Source organism: Chelonoidis abingdonii, chromosome 2 (genome assembly GCF_003597395.2).
Source record: "Chelonoidis abingdonii isolate Lonesome George chromosome 2, CheloAbing_2.0, whole genome shotgun sequence".
Lineage (NCBI taxonomy): Eukaryota > Metazoa > Chordata > Testudines > Testudinidae > Chelonoidis > Chelonoidis abingdonii.
Window position 1 is genome coordinate 154,766,142 of NC_133770.1, and position 19,211 is coordinate 154,785,352.

Consider the following 19,211-nt stretch of genomic DNA (forward strand, 5'->3'; position numbering starts at 1 on the left):
TGGGGGTGCTTCTTGTACACCGAGCCATCCACGCCAACGGTGGAGCGCAGCCTGTCGACTCCTTTGTTCTCCTTGATTCGGCGCAGCACTGCAGCCAGAGTAGCACCACAGAGGTTCGCCGAGCGGGTGGAGACAATCTGGCAGATATGCTGGGTGGCTATGCAGTCTTCTGCAGATGGGTCCAGCCCGAGCTTGGTCAAGATCTCCTGGGCTTTTTGTAGTCCTTCCTTCTCCCTGAAGGTCAGGAAACAAAAAAAAAAAGGAGTTCACTGGAGTAGCCTGAGATATTGTGGAGGTAACTCAAAGTATTACAGGCCCAAGGTTTCTGCCAGTCCCACCTCTTATCCTAGAGGTTAAGGAAATCATAGAAATGTAGGACTGGAAGGGACCTTGATAGGTCATCTAGTCCAGTTCCCAGCAATGAGGCAGGACTAAATATTATCTAGACCAGTGGTCCCCAACCTTTTCGACTGGCAAGTGCCAGCCGAAGGACCACTGCGGCAGTGGAGCACCCACCGAAATGCTGCCAAAATTTGGGGGCGATGCCTCTCAATGACATCACTTGTCAGCGACAAGTGTAATCATGGAGAGGCGTCCCCGCCGAAATGCCACTGAAATTCGGCTGCATTTCAGTGGGTGCTCTCCCGGGGGCCAGGACGCAGGCGCATTAAGATGCCCCGCGGGCGCCATGGCACCCGCAGGCACCGCGTTGGGGACCACTGATCTAGACTATCCCCGACAGGTAATTGTCTAACCTCTTCTTAAAAACCTCTGGTGTTGGAGATTCGACAACCTCCCTTGGTAAATTTGTTCCAGTGCTTAACTACTCTTAAGAGAGTGATAAGTGACAGCCAACATGGATTTGTCAGAACAAATCATGCTGAACCAACCTAATTTCCTTCTTTGACAGTATGACTGGCCTAATGGATGGATGGAAGCAGTAGGTGTGATATATCTTGATTTGAGCAAGGCTTTTGAAACAGTCTCACATGGCACTCTCAAACTGGGGAAATGAGATCTTGATGAAGTTACTGTAACGTGAGTGCACAACCAGCTGAAAAAAAAACATACTCAAAGAGCAGTTATCAATGGTGGGCTCTCAGACTGGGAAGAGTATCTAGTACAGTGGTTCTCAAAGCCGGTCCACCGTTTGTTCAGAGAAAGCCCCTGTTAGGCCGGGCCAGTTTGTTTACCTGCTGGGTCCATAGGTTTGGCCGATCTCCGCTCCCACTGGCCACGGTTCGTCACTCCAGGCCAATGGGGGCTACGAGAAGGACAGCCAGAACATCTCTCAGCCCGTGCTGCTTCCTACAGCCCCCACTGGCCTGGAGCCATGACCGGCCCAACCTGCGGACACGGCAGGTAAACAAATCGGCCTTGCCCGCCAGGGGCTTTCCCTGAACAAGCGGCAGATCGGGTTTGAGAACCACTCATCTAGTGGGCTCCCCCAGCGGCTTGGGGCTTTTCAGTGTAGTGGAGAGTATCCTTATAAAGTTTTTAGATACTTGGTGTCATCACTTTGGGGGACAGGATTAGAATACCATATGACTGACACATTGGAGAATTGATCTGAAATCCATGAGATGAAATTCAATAAAGACAAGTGCAAAGTACTACACTTAGAAAAGAAAAATCAAATGACATAATACAAAAAAAACAAAACCCAAAACCACCAAACAAGTGTAGTACTGCAGAAAAGGATCTGGCAATTATAGTGCATCACCAACTGAATACGAGTCAACAACCTGATGCAGTTGTGAAAAAGGCTATTATTACTCTGGAGTGTATTAACAGGAGCGTCAACTATAAGAAACAGGGTGTCACACTTTAGGAAAGATGTGGATAAATGGAGAGAGTCCAGAGGACACCAACAAAAATGATTAGGGCCCTACCAAATTAATGGTCATGAAAAACACGTCACGGACTCTGAAATCTGGTCTCTCCCCGTGAAATCTGGTCTTTTGTGTGCTTTTATGCTATACTGTACAGATTTCACAGGGGTGACCAGCGTTTCTCAAATTGGGGGTCCTGACCCAAAATGGAGGTGCAGGGGGGTCCACAAGGTTATTTTGGAGGGAGTCACAGTATTGCCACCCTTACTTCTACGCTGCCTTCAGAGCCGGGCAGCTGGAGAGCAGCGGCTGTTGGCCAGGTGCCCAGCTCTGATGGCAACCCCCCACCACCAGCACCACAGAAGTAAGGGTGGCAATACCATACCATGACACCCTTACTTCTGCGCTGCTGCTGACAGCAGCTCTGCCTTCACAGCTGGGCTCCCAGCCAACAACTTCTCAGCTCTGAAAGCAGGGCTGCTGACAGCAGCAGCACAGAAGCAAAGGTAGCAGTACTGCAACACCCCCTCCCTTCCCCCACCAGACACACTAACCTTGTGACACTCCCACAACTCCTTTTTGGGTCAGGATCCCTACAATTACAACACTGTGAAATTTTAGGTTTAAATAGCTGAAATCACAAAATGTACAATATTTAAAATCCTATGACATAAATTCCACGTGACTTTATTGAATTTCATCGTATGGATTTCAGATCAACCCGTGAAATTGACCAAAATGGAGAGTGAATTTAGTAGGGCCCTAAAAACGTTCAAAGTTTTGAAGACCTGACCCAGGAGGAGAGATTAAAAAACTGAGCACAGTTAGTCTTAAGAAAGGAAGACTTGAGAGGGGGTGGGTGGGGGCATGATAACAGACTTGAAATATATTAAGGGCTGTTATAAAGAAGACAACCATCAGTGGTTCTCCATGTCCACTGAAGGTAGGATAAGAAATAATTGGCTTAATCTACAGCAAGGGAGATTTAGGTTAGATAGTATGAAAAACTTGATAACTCTAAGAGTAGTTAAGCTCTGGAACACATTACCAAGGGAGCCGCAGATCCGCATCACTGGAGGTTTTTAAGAACAACTTGGACAAAACCCCATCCAGGATGGTTTAGGTTTACTTGGCCCTGCCTCAGTGCAGAGAACTGGACTCGATGAGCTCTCAAGGTCCCTTCCAGCCCCACACTTCTACAATTCTATCCCTTAAGTGATCACATCACACAGAGCAGGAGGCGGGGCTAACCTGCTCACTTTCTACTTGGTGTCTACACAATAGATCGCTCACCATTGGCTCAACAGACCTTTCCCTTCCCAAGAGCACACATCCTGAAGAGATGAGGGTGGCCTCCCATCCACTGTGGGGGGCTCACTGAGGATAGAACCATTTGCTCAGGCTCTTTCTTACTTACTTTTCAATAGCAGACACATATCCGGTCTCGAAGTGTCCTGTGGTGAGCAAGCTTGGGGTGAGCCTTCCACCGAACAGCAACTCCTCCTTGGCCATCTTCACCAGGATGAGCCTGACCAGCTCTCCCATGTACATGCCACTGATCATCTTTTCAAACCTGCAGAGAAGTTAAACACAAGGTTCAGTCCACTGTGCAAATCATCCTACACTGTTACTTTAAAAGGCCAATGTCTAGAGCTACACGTGCAAAAAGATGCTCCTGAATTGGCCGTGCAAAGCTGCATTCTACACAGGTAGCAGATGAGCTCACAAAATCTCAGTGCACCCCAAAATGAGAAGGTTAATGTTTGTACCAAGGTCTTGGGACACCTAAGTACTTGAGTTAGTTTGCAAGAAAGAAGAACAAATCTTAAGCTTAATCATGCAATTTTCCCATTTAAAGAATCATGAATTATGGCAAGGGATCCTGATTGTATCTATCTGACTGTCAAAAACAAAATTGTGTCAAACCAAGCTGATAGCTTTCTTTGACAGGGTAACAAGCCTTGTGGATAGGGGCGGAAGTGGTAGACATGGTATATCTTGACTTTAGTTAAGCTTTTGATACTGTCTCGCATGATCTCATAAACAAACTAGGGAAATGCAACCTTATCATAAGCCTAACTCCCAAATCTGGACTTTAGCGTCCAGGAATCTGGGTGCCTAGCATGAACCCTTCTAAGCTTAATTACCAGCTTAGCTTTGAGCTCGCTGCCACCATCCAAAAATTCCAGGGTTTTGGCCCCCTCTGGTCTCCCCAAAACCTTTCCTGGAGGGACTCCAAGACTCAGAAGCCCTGAGTCTTACCCCAAAGGGAAATAACCCACTTCCCTTCCCCCTCTCTCTCCCACCCAGACTTTCCTCTCTGGGCTAACCTGGGAGACTATGCAATCTCTTTAGCTCACAATACAAGAAGCATGTCTCTCTATTCACCCAAGAGACAACCCAAATACAAGGAAACAGAAAGATCTCTCTCTCCTCCCCTCCCCACCACCCCCCCCCCCCTATTCCTGGTCGCTGCAGAGTTTCACCCTCCGTAGATAACACAAACAGAATTCCCTCCCCTGCGTTCCTAGCACCCCAAGAGAAAAACTCAAACAAGTCTCTTAAAAAAGAAACCTTTATATTAAAAAAAAACAGAAAAAACATACAGAATATAATCTCTGCATCAAGTGGACAATACAGGCTCTGCTTATTAGAAATAAAATAAACAGCTGATTAAAAAAGATATCCAATTTGAACATTCCAGCAAGCTACACACATGTACAACAACCAAAACAACATAAAGCCTATATTGTTTTTCTACTGTACTTACGTATTTGGAAACAGAAGATTAGAGATAGAAGAACCTTCTCATAGCTGGAGAAGAAAAAGACTCAGACCCAAAAATTCCCTCCCTGACTTTGAAAATCGTTTCCTGATTGTCCTCTGGTCAGTGTGTTGGTTCTCTTTGTAACCTTTACAGGGAAAGAAACATTAAGCCTTAGGGGGCGAAAGTGGTAGACATGTCTATCTTGACTTTAGTTAAGCTTTTGATACTGTCTCGCATGATCTCATAAACAAACTAGGGAAATGCAACCTAGATGGAGTTACTATACAGTGGGTGCAAAAACTGGTTGGAAAGTCACTCCCAGAGAGTACTTATCAGTGGATCACAATCATGCTGGAAGGACATAACAAGTGGCATCCCAGAGGGATTGGTTCTGGATCTGGTTCTGTTCAATATCTTCATCAATGATTTACATAATGGCACAGAAAGTACACTTTAAAAGTTTGTGGGCATTACCAAGGTGGGAGGGGTTGCAAGTGCTTTGGAGGATAGGATTAAAATTCAAAAATGATCTGGAAAACTGGAGAAATGATCTGAAGTAAATAGGATGAAATTCAATAAGGACAAATGCAAAGTATTCCACTTAGGAAGGAACAATCAATTGCACACATACAAAATGGGAAATGACTGCCTAGGAAGGAGTAATGCGGAAAGGGATCTAGGGGTCATAGTGGACCAAAAGCTAAATATAAGGCAACAATGTAATGCTGTTGCAAAAAAGGTGAATGTCATTCTGGGATATATTAGCAGAAGTGTTGTAAGCAAGACACGAGCAGCAATTCCACTCTACTCTGCGCTGATTAGGCCACAACTGAAGTATTTTGTCCAGTTCTGGGCGCCACATTCCAGGAAGGATGTGAACTAATTGGAGAAAGTCCAGAGAAGAGCAACAAAAATGATTAAAGGTCTAGGAAACATGACCTATGAGGGAAGATTGAAAAAACTGTGTTTGTTTAGTCTGGAGAAGAGAAGATTGAGAGGGGGCATAACAGTTTTCAAGTATGTAATAGGTTGTTAGAAGGAGGAAGAGGAAAAATTGTTTTTCTTAACCTCTCAGGATAGGACAAGAAGCTATGGGCTGAAATTGCAGCAAGGGACGTTTAAGTTGGACATTACGAACAAGTTCCTAACTGTCAGGGTGATTAAGCACTGGAATAAATTGCCCAGGGAGGTTACGGAGTCTCCATCATTGGAGATTTTTAAGACCAGGTTAGACAAAACACCTGTCAGGGATGGTCTAGATAATTAGTCCCGCCACGAGTGCAGGGAACTGGACTAGACTTCTCGAGGTCCCTTCCAATTCTATGATTCTATGATCTCATATAGTAGCCCAATACAGACACTGCCAGATTATGCTTAAAATCACAGGGGGATATTTCAAAACCTTCAGTAAAAAGACTGGGGAGCTCTAGTCTGGAGAAACACCTGTGCTTTGTAGGAGCTTTGCATTATCCCCATGGAGCTTATGAGTTCTGTAGGAGTAGAGCCGCAGTCCCTGAGGCAGGATACACACACAGAAAGGCTTTGCTAGCATAGCTGTACCTGCATACAATCCCAGCCCAGCACTCCTACTGTGGACGCAACTTATGTTAGTATAATCACTGGTAGAACACATTCCAGCCTCCCCACCCAAGAACTAAATAAGCATAGCTTTTCCTGGCACAGCTACGTCAGACTGGGATCACAACTCTTCCGCACCTCTGACCAACACAGCTCTGTTGGCAGATGCTTCTAGAGTAAATGTGGCCTGAGGATACAGTCTTTAGAAGCACTGAAGGTCAGTGGGACTTAGGCTCTTAAGTCACTTACAGGCCAGGTCTACGGTACAGGTGCTACTGTGGCACTGTTATGGCAGTACCATAGCGTAGACACTTCCTACAGTGATGGAAGAGGTTTTCCTGTCACAGTAGGTAATCACTGAGTGGCAGCAGCTAATCAACGAAGCACTCTTCCATTGACCTAGCCATGAATTCACTGGGAGTTAGGCTGCCATAGACTGGCACTAAGGGGTATGGATTTTTCATCTCCCTGAGTGATGTTGCAAGGTCAGTCTAAGTTTTAAGTGTGTCCAAGGCCTGGTCCACTTTTCAAACCATCACCCTACAGCCCCGGGGACACGGCCAATCATCACGTATCCCAGAGTTTTGGTTAAACCAGAGTAACATCAAGGCTTCAATGTAACAATGAGCACATGCTTGTTGGAGGATTCTGGCTTTCAAATTAAAACTAGAAACACTGCGGAAGATTTTCCAAGATGCACATGGGAGTTGAGTGCCTATCTGCTCTTTGGAAATGTACCCCACATCTCCCATCTTATCTTGCAGTGGGTGAGTTTGTATGGTCTGCAGAATCCTGGGGAAATTGCTAATGTACGGGCTACAACTTCTCCTGTGGACAAGGTTTGAGCTGCCTTGATAATAGGTGGACTGAACTGTGTGCACAGAAAGAAATGCAACTGAAGGATCAAATGCTTAATATATACAGTACATAGAGGGGGGGAAAAATTAAGCCTTCAGGTAACTTCCTCTCCCATCCATTGTGATTAGAAGTAAACCTGAACCAAAACTCCAGAACCAAACTATTTCTGCATCTTGGAGGAAGCTTGGATACAAGTTTTATGGACTGAGTCCATCTCTAATTTTAAAATAAATCTCGCATTCAGCAAGTGTGATATCTGTTGGTTGCACTGATGGTATGAACACTAGGTGATGCTGTTTGCCTTCGGGTGATGATCACTACACTGAAGCCTGGTCTACACTACGCTGTTAAACCGATTTTAACAGCGTTAAATCGATTTAATGCTGCACCCGTCCACACTACACTGCTCTTTATATCGATTTAAAGGGCTCTTTAAATCGATTTCTGTACTCCTACAAAACGAGAGGAGTAATGCTAAAATCAATATTACTATATCAGAATAGTGTTAGTGTGGACGGAAATCAACATTATTGGTCTCATTATTTTACAGTAGCTACCCACAGTGCACTGCTCCAGAAATCGATGCTAGCCTCGGACCATGGACGCACACCACCGAATTAATGTGCCTAGTGTGGATGCGCACCATCGACTTTATAATATCTGTTTTATAAGATCGGTTTAAGCTAATTTGAATTTATCCTGTAGTGTAGACGTAGCCTGAATGGGAAATCCAGAAGTAGCTGTTATTCCATTCATTAGAACATGAAGCAAAGCAGGGGGATATGGGGAGGGCGTCGCTCTTGGGGGTTCATTCAGAAATGCCCTCCCCAATTTGTGGAACAGTCCCGGTTTGCATTGGTCTAGACTGCATCCTTTAGGGTCCTTTAACTCAGTTAACCTACATGACCTCTTCCTCACACCAAAACAATCACAATAGAAGGACAGACAATACAATATAAACCACCTCCCACATCTGAGCCACAGCCAGGAATCTGCTTACAGTTGTTTCCCTGGATTGAGTGAACCCATGTCAATCTCACGGTCGAACTCTGTCCTGATGTCGTTCAGCACGCCATCGTCTCCGAAGGCTCCCCATTCCATGTTTATGCACATCCGCCCTTCGTCCCCTTCCACCAAGTCAATGTGCCGCATCTCCTCCATGTAGCATGCATTGGTACCAGTACCTGTGTCAAACAGATCATGAGTTAGTCACTTGAGAGAGGGAGTGGTGGGGTCTTCATCACTGCTTCCAGTGTAGAGTTCCTACCCATCCCATAAGTATGGCCTAAATTGTTTGTTTTTAGATGCTTACATTTACACTTGGCCATACTGAAATGTATCTTGTTTGCCTGAGCCCAGCTTACCATGTGATCCAGATTGCTCTGTATCAGAGCCCCCTCCTCTTCATTATTTACCACTCCCCCATTCTTTGGGTTGTCTGCAAAGTTCGTCAGTGATATTGTGTTTTCTTCCAGGTCATTCATAAAAATGTTCCACAGTGTAGGACCAAGAACTGATCCTGTGGGACCTCCCAGTAGAAACACTCAGTGATGAGTCCCCATTTACAGTTCTATTTGGAGATCTGTCAGTTAAGACAATTTTTGATGCACGCTACGTTCACTGTTATCGTTCTAGCTTCTCAATCAAAATGTTGCATGGTACTAAGTCAAACAACTTATAGAAGTCTTTGAATATTACATCATTGCTCTTACTTTCCTCGGTCAAACTTGTAATCTCATCAAAGAGACATCAAATTAGTTGGATAGGATCTATTTCCTGTCGAGGTTACATTGTGTCTTACCAACAATGAGCCCAACTTCGCAGTTGTGATCGTCATAGCCGCAGGTCATCATCGTCCCTACGGTGTCGTTCACCACAGCGACCACGTCGATGTCGAAGTCCTGAAACAGGCAAAGGGGAGAGACATCAAGTCCATGAAGTCAAGTTTGACCCAAACTTCCCATTCCTAACATTGATTGTGGAGGTTGGGGAAATTGTTACTTTAGCAGATAGAAAGAGCAAGGCTCCAAGGCCAAGATTTGGGATCCGTGCCCACAAATATTCAGCCTCATTTGGGTCAGGATTATCAGCTGTGTCTACTTATTTTGGCTCGCTCAATTTCTCAGTGCTCAGCTGGAGATACCATGAAGGGGCAGATGCTCACAGGACAGGTGGCTCAGCACTTCTTATCAGCTCCTTTCTTAATGCATCTCAAGGTCAGCACTCAAAATCACTAGCTCCTTTTGAAAACCATGGCTCAAGTGGGGGCTGAACGTTCATCAGCACAGATTCAGTGATGGAAGAACATTAATAGGCTGACTATCTTTAGTAAAAATTGTTCCTTTTACAGTGCTATTCAATGTCAAAGCACGGCACAAACATTCATTAAAGATCTCAGTACTCCCTTGAGAAGGGTAACTAAGTAGCCATGTTACAGATGTATTTATCTAGACTTCTATTAACCATATGTCCCTGACTCTTGGTGTTTTCAGAAGACTAAAAGTTATGATACAGGAAGGAAAACTTGCAACAGATGCAATAAACCATATAGACAATATCATCACGCTCACGGAAGTAACTTCACATCTATCCAGTCCACAGCCCTCTCCTCCCCCAAAATGTAGGAGGAATCAGTGTTAATTGGTGCTGCGTTAATAAATCTAGGCTCTGGCAGATCCAGACTAAGAAATCCAGGCTCTTGCAGTGGAAGCAATTCTGGAGGAATCAACCTTTCCCAAAAGACTCCTGGCCAACATCCCTACTTCCTGTTTTAGTCACAGGGTTATCAGCTCAAGCAGTCAGCTGAGGAGTTGTACAGGGAAGAGAGGCATAGTCAGATCTCAAGACGTTTAAGGATTTACAGGGAAAGATGGGGAAATGGAGGCAGAGGTTACTACATTTGTTTTTCTCCCTATCTCCAGTCATTCTGGATGCGAGAATAACTGTGATATCAGAAGGTACACCAACAATATGCAATTCAGAGCAGAGGTGAATTCAGCGCTAAAATAGTTCTTTGTGTACACCACTTTCACAGCTGATAATGCAGCCTGCACGAGAACAACATAAAGAAAAGAGCAGGGCATGAGCATGAGAAAGCACAATGTTTGCTGTAATCCTCAACCAACAGGATCTAACCCGATTAAAACAAAAAGGAAGAGGAAGTTTTGTTTTGTTTTTTTAAAAGCCAAACAGAGAGAGCACAGCTGTCTTGCATTTGTTTCCAGATGAAGAGTGCATCAATCTGACTGACAACCCTTTAGTGTCTCGGGTCTGAAGCCAAGTACAGCCACTGCTGGCATTTAGATAGTGCTTTTCCCATCCTGGAGGAACCCAGTCTATGTGAATATCTTGAAATACAATACCTGCCCCCCTGCGTGGAGGGCAGTACACTAGATCAAGACCAGGATTTATACACATTCTCTTTGTTCTGTTCCAAAGCCGAACAGAATGCCTGGGGCAGAGCAGCTGATTCCCAACAACCTGAAAGTTCAGCACACAGGTAATGCTTACCCCTCGTTTCTTGATGGCTTTACGTATCATGGCAACCACGTCTTTCCCCTCCACGCCACTGGATTTGAACCCTTTAGTCCATGTAACGAGGATACTCTAGGAAAAGAAATAAGAACAACCATATTATCAAACCAGAGTCTTCAGCCATCTTTCTCTAAGACCCTATTGCTACTCTGGGGATTTTTGGGGGAAAAAAAAAAAAAAATCCTTCTCCACTGTAAATCAACTGAACTGGTATAAGACAAGGGCTTCCGCTGATACAACTTATGTAAGTCCCTGAGATGGGTTGCGGCACTGTTGTGTGTATGTTATGACAATGTGATTACACTGGCAAGGAGTCTACACTATAAACTTACATCGGTATAATTACATTGCTCAGGGATATGAAAAATCTACACCCCAGAGCGACCAACTTATACAGACCCAGTGTAGACAGCGTTACATTGACAGGAAATGGATTAATGACACTAACATGACAGGCAATCCTGTGGACATAGCAGCATCTTCACTGCAGCGTTTTACGTGTTGACCTGCCCTGAGTCTCAACAAGGCCCAGGTTTCTGGAAATGCCATCAAAATACGGGTGGGATAGGGAGTTAGTCATTTACTTCCACCCGCATTAGAAATGCAAAGCACAGGGTGAGGCTGACCAGATTCTACAGAGTTGAGTTTACAAGGATGCTTCCCAAAGAGCTCAGGGTGTCAGACGGCTTCTGATTAAAAACAAACAGTCTTCAGTGCTTGAGGTTTTCCAAACAAATCTAATCATCTGCCATGAGCAGCAGAAGGCACTTTGCGACTAGGACTTCTACTATGACCAGTAGGTTTAAGAGATATCGATAATAGCAGGAATATCATGGCCACTTAGCTGTGGAATTTGATTAGCTCCCACTCTGAAAGGACGTCAGTGACATCTTCTGTTCTCTCTTATACAGAGCTTTTCTTCCCTAGGTCCCAAGGCGCTGTAGAATCATAGGGTCAGAAGGGACCACCAGGATCATCTAGTCTAACCCCCTGCCAAGATACTCAAAAAGTCTCCATTTCACAGATGGTGAAACTGAGAAAAAGACAAAGCAGTACCTTGCTCCAGGCCACCCAATGGTCAGTTTCCAAACCAGGAATAGAACCAAGATCTCTTGGCTCAAAACCCTGTGGTTTTCCACTGGACCACCCTGCTTTCCCAAGAGACAATGAAGGGGAAGTATAAGGGAAGAAAAAGTGAATAGAAACTCGTATTGTTCCTCATGCTCTAGTGCAGTAAGGTTGACAACTTGTCATGCAGCATGTGAGCATCTTTATGATAGAGTATTGGCTGCACATGGAGAATGTGCCAAAGGGGAAGAGAAATAGCTAGCTGGCTACATTGCTGAGAGATGAATAGAGTTTTTAGCATTCCAGTTATGATGGCGGGGAACAGGTGGAAAAGGAGACACACACACAAAGGTGCCAGAGGATAGGGTACATGACAAGCAAAATGACATACATGCATCTGGAGGATGCTAAACAAGCAAATTTCACCTTGGGCTCCCGATGCCACAGACAGTCCATCAGGCGACTGAGGTCAACTGAGTCCCTCCATGTAACAAGTCAGTTGCTAAGCACGGCTGACAGCACATCAATCCCTGCAGGAGTGCCTGCCCCTGCTCCCTGGTAGAAGCATTGCCGATGACTTCAGTGGGAAGAGGAGCATGCCTGCTATGTTACATCCAGTATGGCATGGTACACCATGAATGATGCGGTGCTTGACATGTCTGTTTGCGTTTAGCGAGGGGACATGTCCTGAGGTATTTGGATCTGCTTTACCTTACTCTGCACACCCTCCACATCCAGTGCCTGCATTCAGTTCATTTTCCTCCTGCCCTGCTCCCATCTCAGTCCTACCTTTGTCTCTCCTTCCTGCACCTGAGGCTCCAGATCTGTCTCCACCCTGCCCCCTCTGCCACTAACAGCCTCCCTCGACTTGTGTGATAAACAGCTGCCTTCATCGGCCATCCAAGCCTTCCTCTAAAATCCTCTTCTCAGCCAACATGGGAGTGCACAGCTGGTGTTATTCACAAAAACAATCCCAAAATATAATCAGCTAGGAGCTTTGTAAATAACACTCCCTTTGCAAGCTAGGCTGCCCTCAAGAGCAATTTTACCCTCCCCCTTTGTTTCTTGTCCTTTCCCCACCTTCCCCCGATGGTTTCTTGTCATCTCTCATTATCTTATTTCCCTAATTTGGAGCATAAATGCCTCAGGGCAGCAATCTTCTTGGGTACTTGTCAGGAAAATGTCTTGCACATTAATGGTGCCATAGAAACAGATCAGTAATAAGCACCAAAGAGTTGAAGTTCCATGTGACAGCCTGCAAAAGAGGCATTTCCTTACCTCATGTTAGCTAACACATGGTAACTAGCAAGAGGTACAACCCTCATGAAGACAAGGCAGTTTGTTCAGAATTTTACTTCATATTAGTTACTATATGGTACCTAACTCACCTTTTTTCCTAGTGAAGATGCAGCCATAGTGCATGAAGACATGCTTACGGTCTTTGCCAGTTTAAGGGAACAAATGTAAACTAAACCGAAGCAAGCCAAAATCCACCCTGTGGTTGGCACCAGTTTAACTAAATTGGTTTAAAAAAATCCATTTAAGTCAAATTGGCGTAACTTCCATGTGCAGACAAAGCTAAAACCATAGGGTGTAATTAAAACCCAGCCACTTGTCCCTTTCGCCTCTCCTAGTCATTGGCAGCAGCCCAAGCCTCAGCCTGCAGGTCAATCTATTACGGCTTACAAGCCAGAGGATGTAAAAGCGTCACTTACCTCATCCAGTTTGGTTTGGTGGCAAGGAAAAGAGAAGGTGAATCCAAGAGGCAGCTTCTTGTCCTTCATGTTCAGCTTTTCCATGAAGTTAGCCAGGCATTCAGCAATATGATCAAACAGCTGTGGAACAGAGATTACCACCCATTAGACTGCTGAGACCTTGAGTCACCTTAATCTGTCTATTCAGCGTAAGGTCCCAATCCGGCACCCATTGGAATGGGTCAGCACAAAGTCAGGTCAGGATCATTTCACAATTGAATGAGCTGGATCCTACATTCCAGTGGGTGCCATTAACTGTGTATCACTTGCCAACGTCACTCACCTTAGCTCAAGCAATACAATTAGAGAGTAACCTTCCTCCAACTAAGGAAACTTATGGCCACTATCTACAAGCCTACCTGTAACACTGGTGGAAACTTTCACAGGCATGTAAAGCATTCCCTGTACTGTATCTGTATTCCTGATTATTACTGGTTTGGTATTCTGGGACTTTATAGAACACATCGTAATACAAATCCAAACAGTTATTATTAAGACTCACTTATCAGTTGTTCATTACCATAGTGTCTAGGTGTAGTTTGCTTAGTTTAAAATAAATCCTTAAATCTGTGTATCGATCTGGGAGATTTTCAGAGATAGAAACAACTTTTTGGGAAAGGAATTTGATATCTCATGGTTGAAGCAGGAGTTCTGGGATTCAGGACTCCTGGGTTCTATTCCTAGTTCTTCTGGTGACTCTCTGCAAGTTTTGACAAGTCACTTCACCTCTCTGCATTTCAGTTTGCCCTCTGTCACAGCAAGGGTAGAAGGAACTAGCTAGTTTTTTTATCATGAGCTTTGAGGTCTTGGAACCTAGGGTATTAGAGCAAAATATTATGATCCCCTTGATAGTTCAGGATGGTCCAGTCCTTTGATAAAGAAAAAACCTCTCTTACTTGGTTCTTTAGATCTTGACTGCATGGAGGATTTGAAATGAATTTTCACAGAAATATGTTAACACAATAAATGCAACTGAAATTTAGTTACGTCCTCACCAAACCAAATATTTGCAGGGTAGCTCTTTTAAACAGTAGCCGCCCACCAGTGCAAACCCCTAGCGTAGACAAAGTAAACTGCGATAAGCAGTGATTTGCACTAGTGCATTGAACTCAGGTGTCAAGCCGGGGGTCAGTGCCAGGGCGCAAATTTGTCTATCTGCACAAGGGGCCCAGTAGGTGGCTGGAATAGAGATAAATTCCCAACATAGACAAGGTTCTGCCTGCTGCATCACCCAAGCTGACCATGGTTCAATCCCCACTATCCGTTAGTTTCTTTCTTCTAAGTTTTCAGCAGAGAACAGAGCACTGAACTCCAGTTCCCTCAGCTGTTTATTCCAAGGCGTTTCCCCCCCTCTTGCCAGACTGTAAACCCCAGCTAGTAACGAATCTCATTTAAAGCATTAACATTTCTCTGCAATGGACTTTAAAGTGCCTTCTATGCACAAGGCTTTAATGAGAAAAGCAAAGACAGCTGGACAGACAGATTACACCTGTTTGTCTTCAAGGGGCATAAAGCAAAGGGGGGGAGGGGGAATGACTGAATTACCATTTAAAAACTATATTCCCTAGGACTCACACACAACAGTCATCCCCCTTAAGTCATTTACTATTATTTTATTCTATTTACATTTACTTTGTGTCAAACTGTTTTCTCCCATATACTGCGCACTGTTATTTTATTCCATTTGTATTTATTTGAGCCAAAATCAACAGCACAAGGAAAGGGTTAGAAGACAACGTGTTTCGTCACCTGCCTGTTTCTACTTTACACTTACGTAGCTCTTTCTCTCTCCATTTCAAAGCACTTTATTAATGGTGGGCATGATTAGACTCACAAGTCAAAGGGAGAAACTGAGGCACAGAGCAGGAAAGGGACTAGCAGGTTGGTGGGAGAGGTGACCCTGGAACTCAGGTGTGCTGACTCCTAACATCTTTAATTCCCCCCACATCAGCATCTTGCAACGATACTACAATCTCCTTGCTCTACTCTCGCCTCCCCCCTATCCAGAGCACACACGCCTCATACAGAGCTGCAGAGGATGAACTCTGAGCACATCATCACAGCACCCACTGGGTGTCACCCCCTCACGTGGACAACGAAACAGATTTCCCTGGACAAGAAAGTGGCTATTACTTCTGACCAAGCAGAGGAGCATCTTTCCACTGCATGGTTTCTGCATCTCCCTAGGGCAGATAAGATGCTGCCAGATGACATGTGAACTCACGGGCAGTGGCGGTGGCCAGAGGGCTGGGGGGGTGGGGGGGGGACCTTTTATGTAAGATTAAAACTGGGATTAGGCACAGTTGGGGGAGGATGGAATCAGAGGGGAATTAGAGCTCTGCTTTACTTCTGTCCTTTCAATGCTGGCAGCTACTCAGGGCAGACCAGAGTACCACCCTCTCTAGGGCCAAGATTTTTAGTGACTGGCAGTTTTGAATGCTCAACATGAGACACCCTTTAAGGGGCCTAATTTACAGAGAGTGCTGTGGACCTGCCTTTTGAAAACAAGGCCCCATTAAGGGGTCTCAAATTGGAAATCCAGGAGAATGGAGGACATGTTGACACTAGGAAAAAAGGTGCATTTAACACATATTAGAAATCCCTAGGGGAGAGATGGCAAGTTGTAGTTTGAACAAATTAGTTGTGAACCCTAGTGCAGATACCTGCCAGCTACCACATGTTAAAATACAAACTGGCCTGTCTACGCCAGGGCAATGTGTGTTAAAAGTCCACCTTTACTAGTGCAGGCAAGGCCCAAGGTACCTGAAATTATTAATCACTTTTAAAAGCCTTGGCTTTTTGCACTTACACAGCCCTGATGGCTGTCGCATGTGAGCAGGTGTTGTTTCCTTCTCAGATACCCAGGAGAATCATGTCGGGAAGACACAGCAGGCTGGGTGAGCCAGAAAGAATGTGCGCTGGGGAACAAAAGCGCGAGGGGGGGAGGGGAAGATATTAAACCTACCTCTACCCCGCTCCCACGCATGAGATCCTCTGGAATGGCATAGATCTGATTCTCCATTTCTACCTTCCGCAGGCCATTATCAGACACCTTCACTCTCAGCACACGGAAGTTCGTGCCGCCAAGATCCAAAGCCAAGAAGTCTCCATTCTCTGCAGGCGCAAAGAGAGAAGAATATCATATTAGAGGCCACTGTCCTATTCACACACACACCTTGAAAATGGAGCTACGTAATAACTGCCTATTTACATGGACCAAATATGCTACCGCTGGCAGTGGTACTAGGCTGCTTTTAACAATAAGCAATAGTGGTTTCTGGCACTTTACTGGTTTGCTGAAATCTCCTTGTTTAGTGCAATCGTCCTGCAATCCCTGCTTGGGCAGACGCAGCCAGCCAGCTCCACCGCAGAAATAAGGCGTGATCAGGAAGAGTTCTAAGTGAGCGTCTCTCCTGGCTAGACCCTGCTGACACACCCCTGAACAGAACTTGAAGCTGAAAAGCTGCTCTCAAGGAAGAGTGACGGCCATACTGCCAGTGCCCACCCGCCATAAGTGAATCCCACTCTCAACACAGCTATCCCTTTGGGTGGAAGGGGTGAAAATTACACCCTCAGCAATCAATCTGACATCCAGGGACCCCTTCAACCAGCTAAAATGCAAGCAGCTCTGTGGAGGAGGAGGAGGCAACTAGCCAGAGAAAGTTGCACAAGGTGGTTGGGGAACTGTGGCCTGTGATACAAATAGCTCATACAGAGAGTTACGAGATCTTCCGAGTCCACACAGAGCAGACAGTGGTGCTGTTTTTAAGGCTGGAGGCCGCATGGTCTTAGTCAGAGCAGAGGAACTGAGCCAGGAGGCCAGATGCTGTGTGACCTCATGAGAGTTGCTCCATCTCCATGCCGAGTAATTCCAACACAGGGGACCGGTTTCAAAGCAGGACTTTTTTGAAGAAAGGATTTTGAAGTGTAAATAGGAGAGACTGAGTGATCACAGAGGGACAGAATGGAAAGACCCCCCTGAAGCATAACAGGGCCATTGCCATGAACTTGGGCAAACTTTGTAAATACAGGACTCCATTCTCCTCTCACCTATGCTGGGATAAAATTGGCACAGAGCCCAGTGGCCAACAGGGAAAATGGGAGTAAGAGCACTGTACAAGAAAGAGAGCCTAAGACATAAGGCCCTGTATCAGAGGCCTGAGGCCTGAACTGAAGTAGCGGTCAAACCTTGCTAATATAAAGCAAAGTTAGCAAGAGACAGGCTGAAAGCAGAAGTCATGTTCTTCCCCACAGGTTTCAGGTGGGTTTGTACTCGACATGGTTAGGTGCCACCGCTTGCCACAGCCTACGCTAGCATGGCTACGCTACTATTTTTAGCGTGCTACTTCTATGTCAACTAGTGTGAGCAGGTCTGCCCAAGCTGGGAATCACACCCCACAGCTTCAAGTGTAGACATAACCTAAGATTGTGAGCTGGTCAGATCCTATAACGATGCAGGGGGGAGGCAGAAAACATCATAAGATAGATATACAACCCTAAATCTCAAGGCTGTCTCCAAATCCCTCATCACTAGAGGGATGCGAAGCAGTGTAAATCATCTACTACTTCAAAGCAGTGTAATCTACCAGCATGACAAGCAGAGAGGGAAAGTGAATTGAGTTTATCTGCCTATTTTGGTTGCTGTTAGTGGAGAGTTACAAACACAAATGCAGGCAAGACGGACTCCGATAACACAGAGTGATTTGGCTTGGTCTGCCAAGCGTAGCTTGACACACAGTTTCTCTGGAATACGGCCTCCCTTAAATTAATTTGCTTTAGGAAGCCTGTAATGATTTGCAAGAGTTGTTGAGCTGAACCCACCTCCCAGAAGAGATGGGTTGCTAATTCTATTCTTAAAAAAGCGTTCAATTTTATTTTTCTAGACACCACAATAGGCCACCGTTGAGTTTAGGACAAGGAAGTTTAATGGCCAGCATGACTGGTGGAAGCGCCAAGCTTACTATATTAAATATTGAGCTGTGGGTGGGAGAGCAGGGTGGGGAAAAAAACCCATCATCAGCACTCTTAATTTCTGAACACACCAAATCTGCTGTGCTGGCTACTCCAGACAGATTACAGTGCCTAGGGACTGCAATGTGCTCAATGATGCTTTTATGAAGGGGTTACAGTTGAAACAAACAAAAAAAAAAAATGCAGTTAATTAGTATTCCAATGACACTGAGCCAGTTAGTGTCTTCCATGAGGTCTTCTGTGGTAAAGACAGCTTACCGTCCGAATGAAAAGGGTATTCGGCAGTAACGATAGCTTGGCTGGAATGATTATGGGGTTGACTTTGCAAAAACTTGGAGGAGGATGTGAAAAAAAAAATCAAAGCTGAAACAACTGCTCATTTCTGTAAAGCTGCCTCTTCTCCCCTCACCCCCCAATCTCCTGTTTAAAATATCTTGCACTCCTGGAAAACTAATAACTTGCCAAGATCAGATCCCAGAGGATAATTTCTTTTAAAATCTCGTCTAAATCATCCTTCCACAAGCAATCCCAAGCTGCCACGATGAAGAGAGTTTAAACTTGAGCCAGCTCAATCGCTTAGTGGTTAAGGGTGGTGAGATGCCATGTGGGACACCAGGGTTTGAGGCAGTGGCTGTGCACTCCCTTGCGAGAGACTGGAGTTGGATCTCTCACCCTGGGGCTGGCAGACCTTGCGAGGAAGGTGACTGGTCACCAAGGAAAGGAGGGAGAAACAGGTGCCAGATTCTCAAGGGCACCCTCCTGTCAATCCCATTTTATCCTCCTCAGCAAACTAGGAAGCAAACTGGACATTTGCCCAGACTGTGACACTCTGGTTACGCCCTAATTACT

At 45.2% G+C, this 19,211-nt stretch overlaps 1 protein-coding gene across 1 annotated transcript in view; it reads right to left on the reverse strand.

Moving 5' to 3' along the window:
- Positions 1-19,211, reverse strand: part of HK2 (hexokinase 2) — a 64,534-nt gene that overhangs the window by 21,748 nt on the left and 23,575 nt on the right. The window contains exons 3-9 of the mRNA XM_032771294.2: positions 16,357-16,505; positions 13,353-13,472; positions 10,546-10,641; positions 8,837-8,936; positions 8,036-8,219; positions 3,250-3,405; positions 1-234 (exon numbers count right to left, since the gene is read on the reverse strand). Of these exons, the coding sequence (XP_032627185.1) occupies positions 1-234; positions 3,250-3,405; positions 8,036-8,219; positions 8,837-8,936; positions 10,546-10,641; positions 13,353-13,472; positions 16,357-16,505 (1,039 nt within the window). The remainder of the gene's footprint in view (positions 235-3,249; positions 3,406-8,035; positions 8,220-8,836; positions 8,937-10,545; positions 10,642-13,352; positions 13,473-16,356; positions 16,506-19,211) is intronic.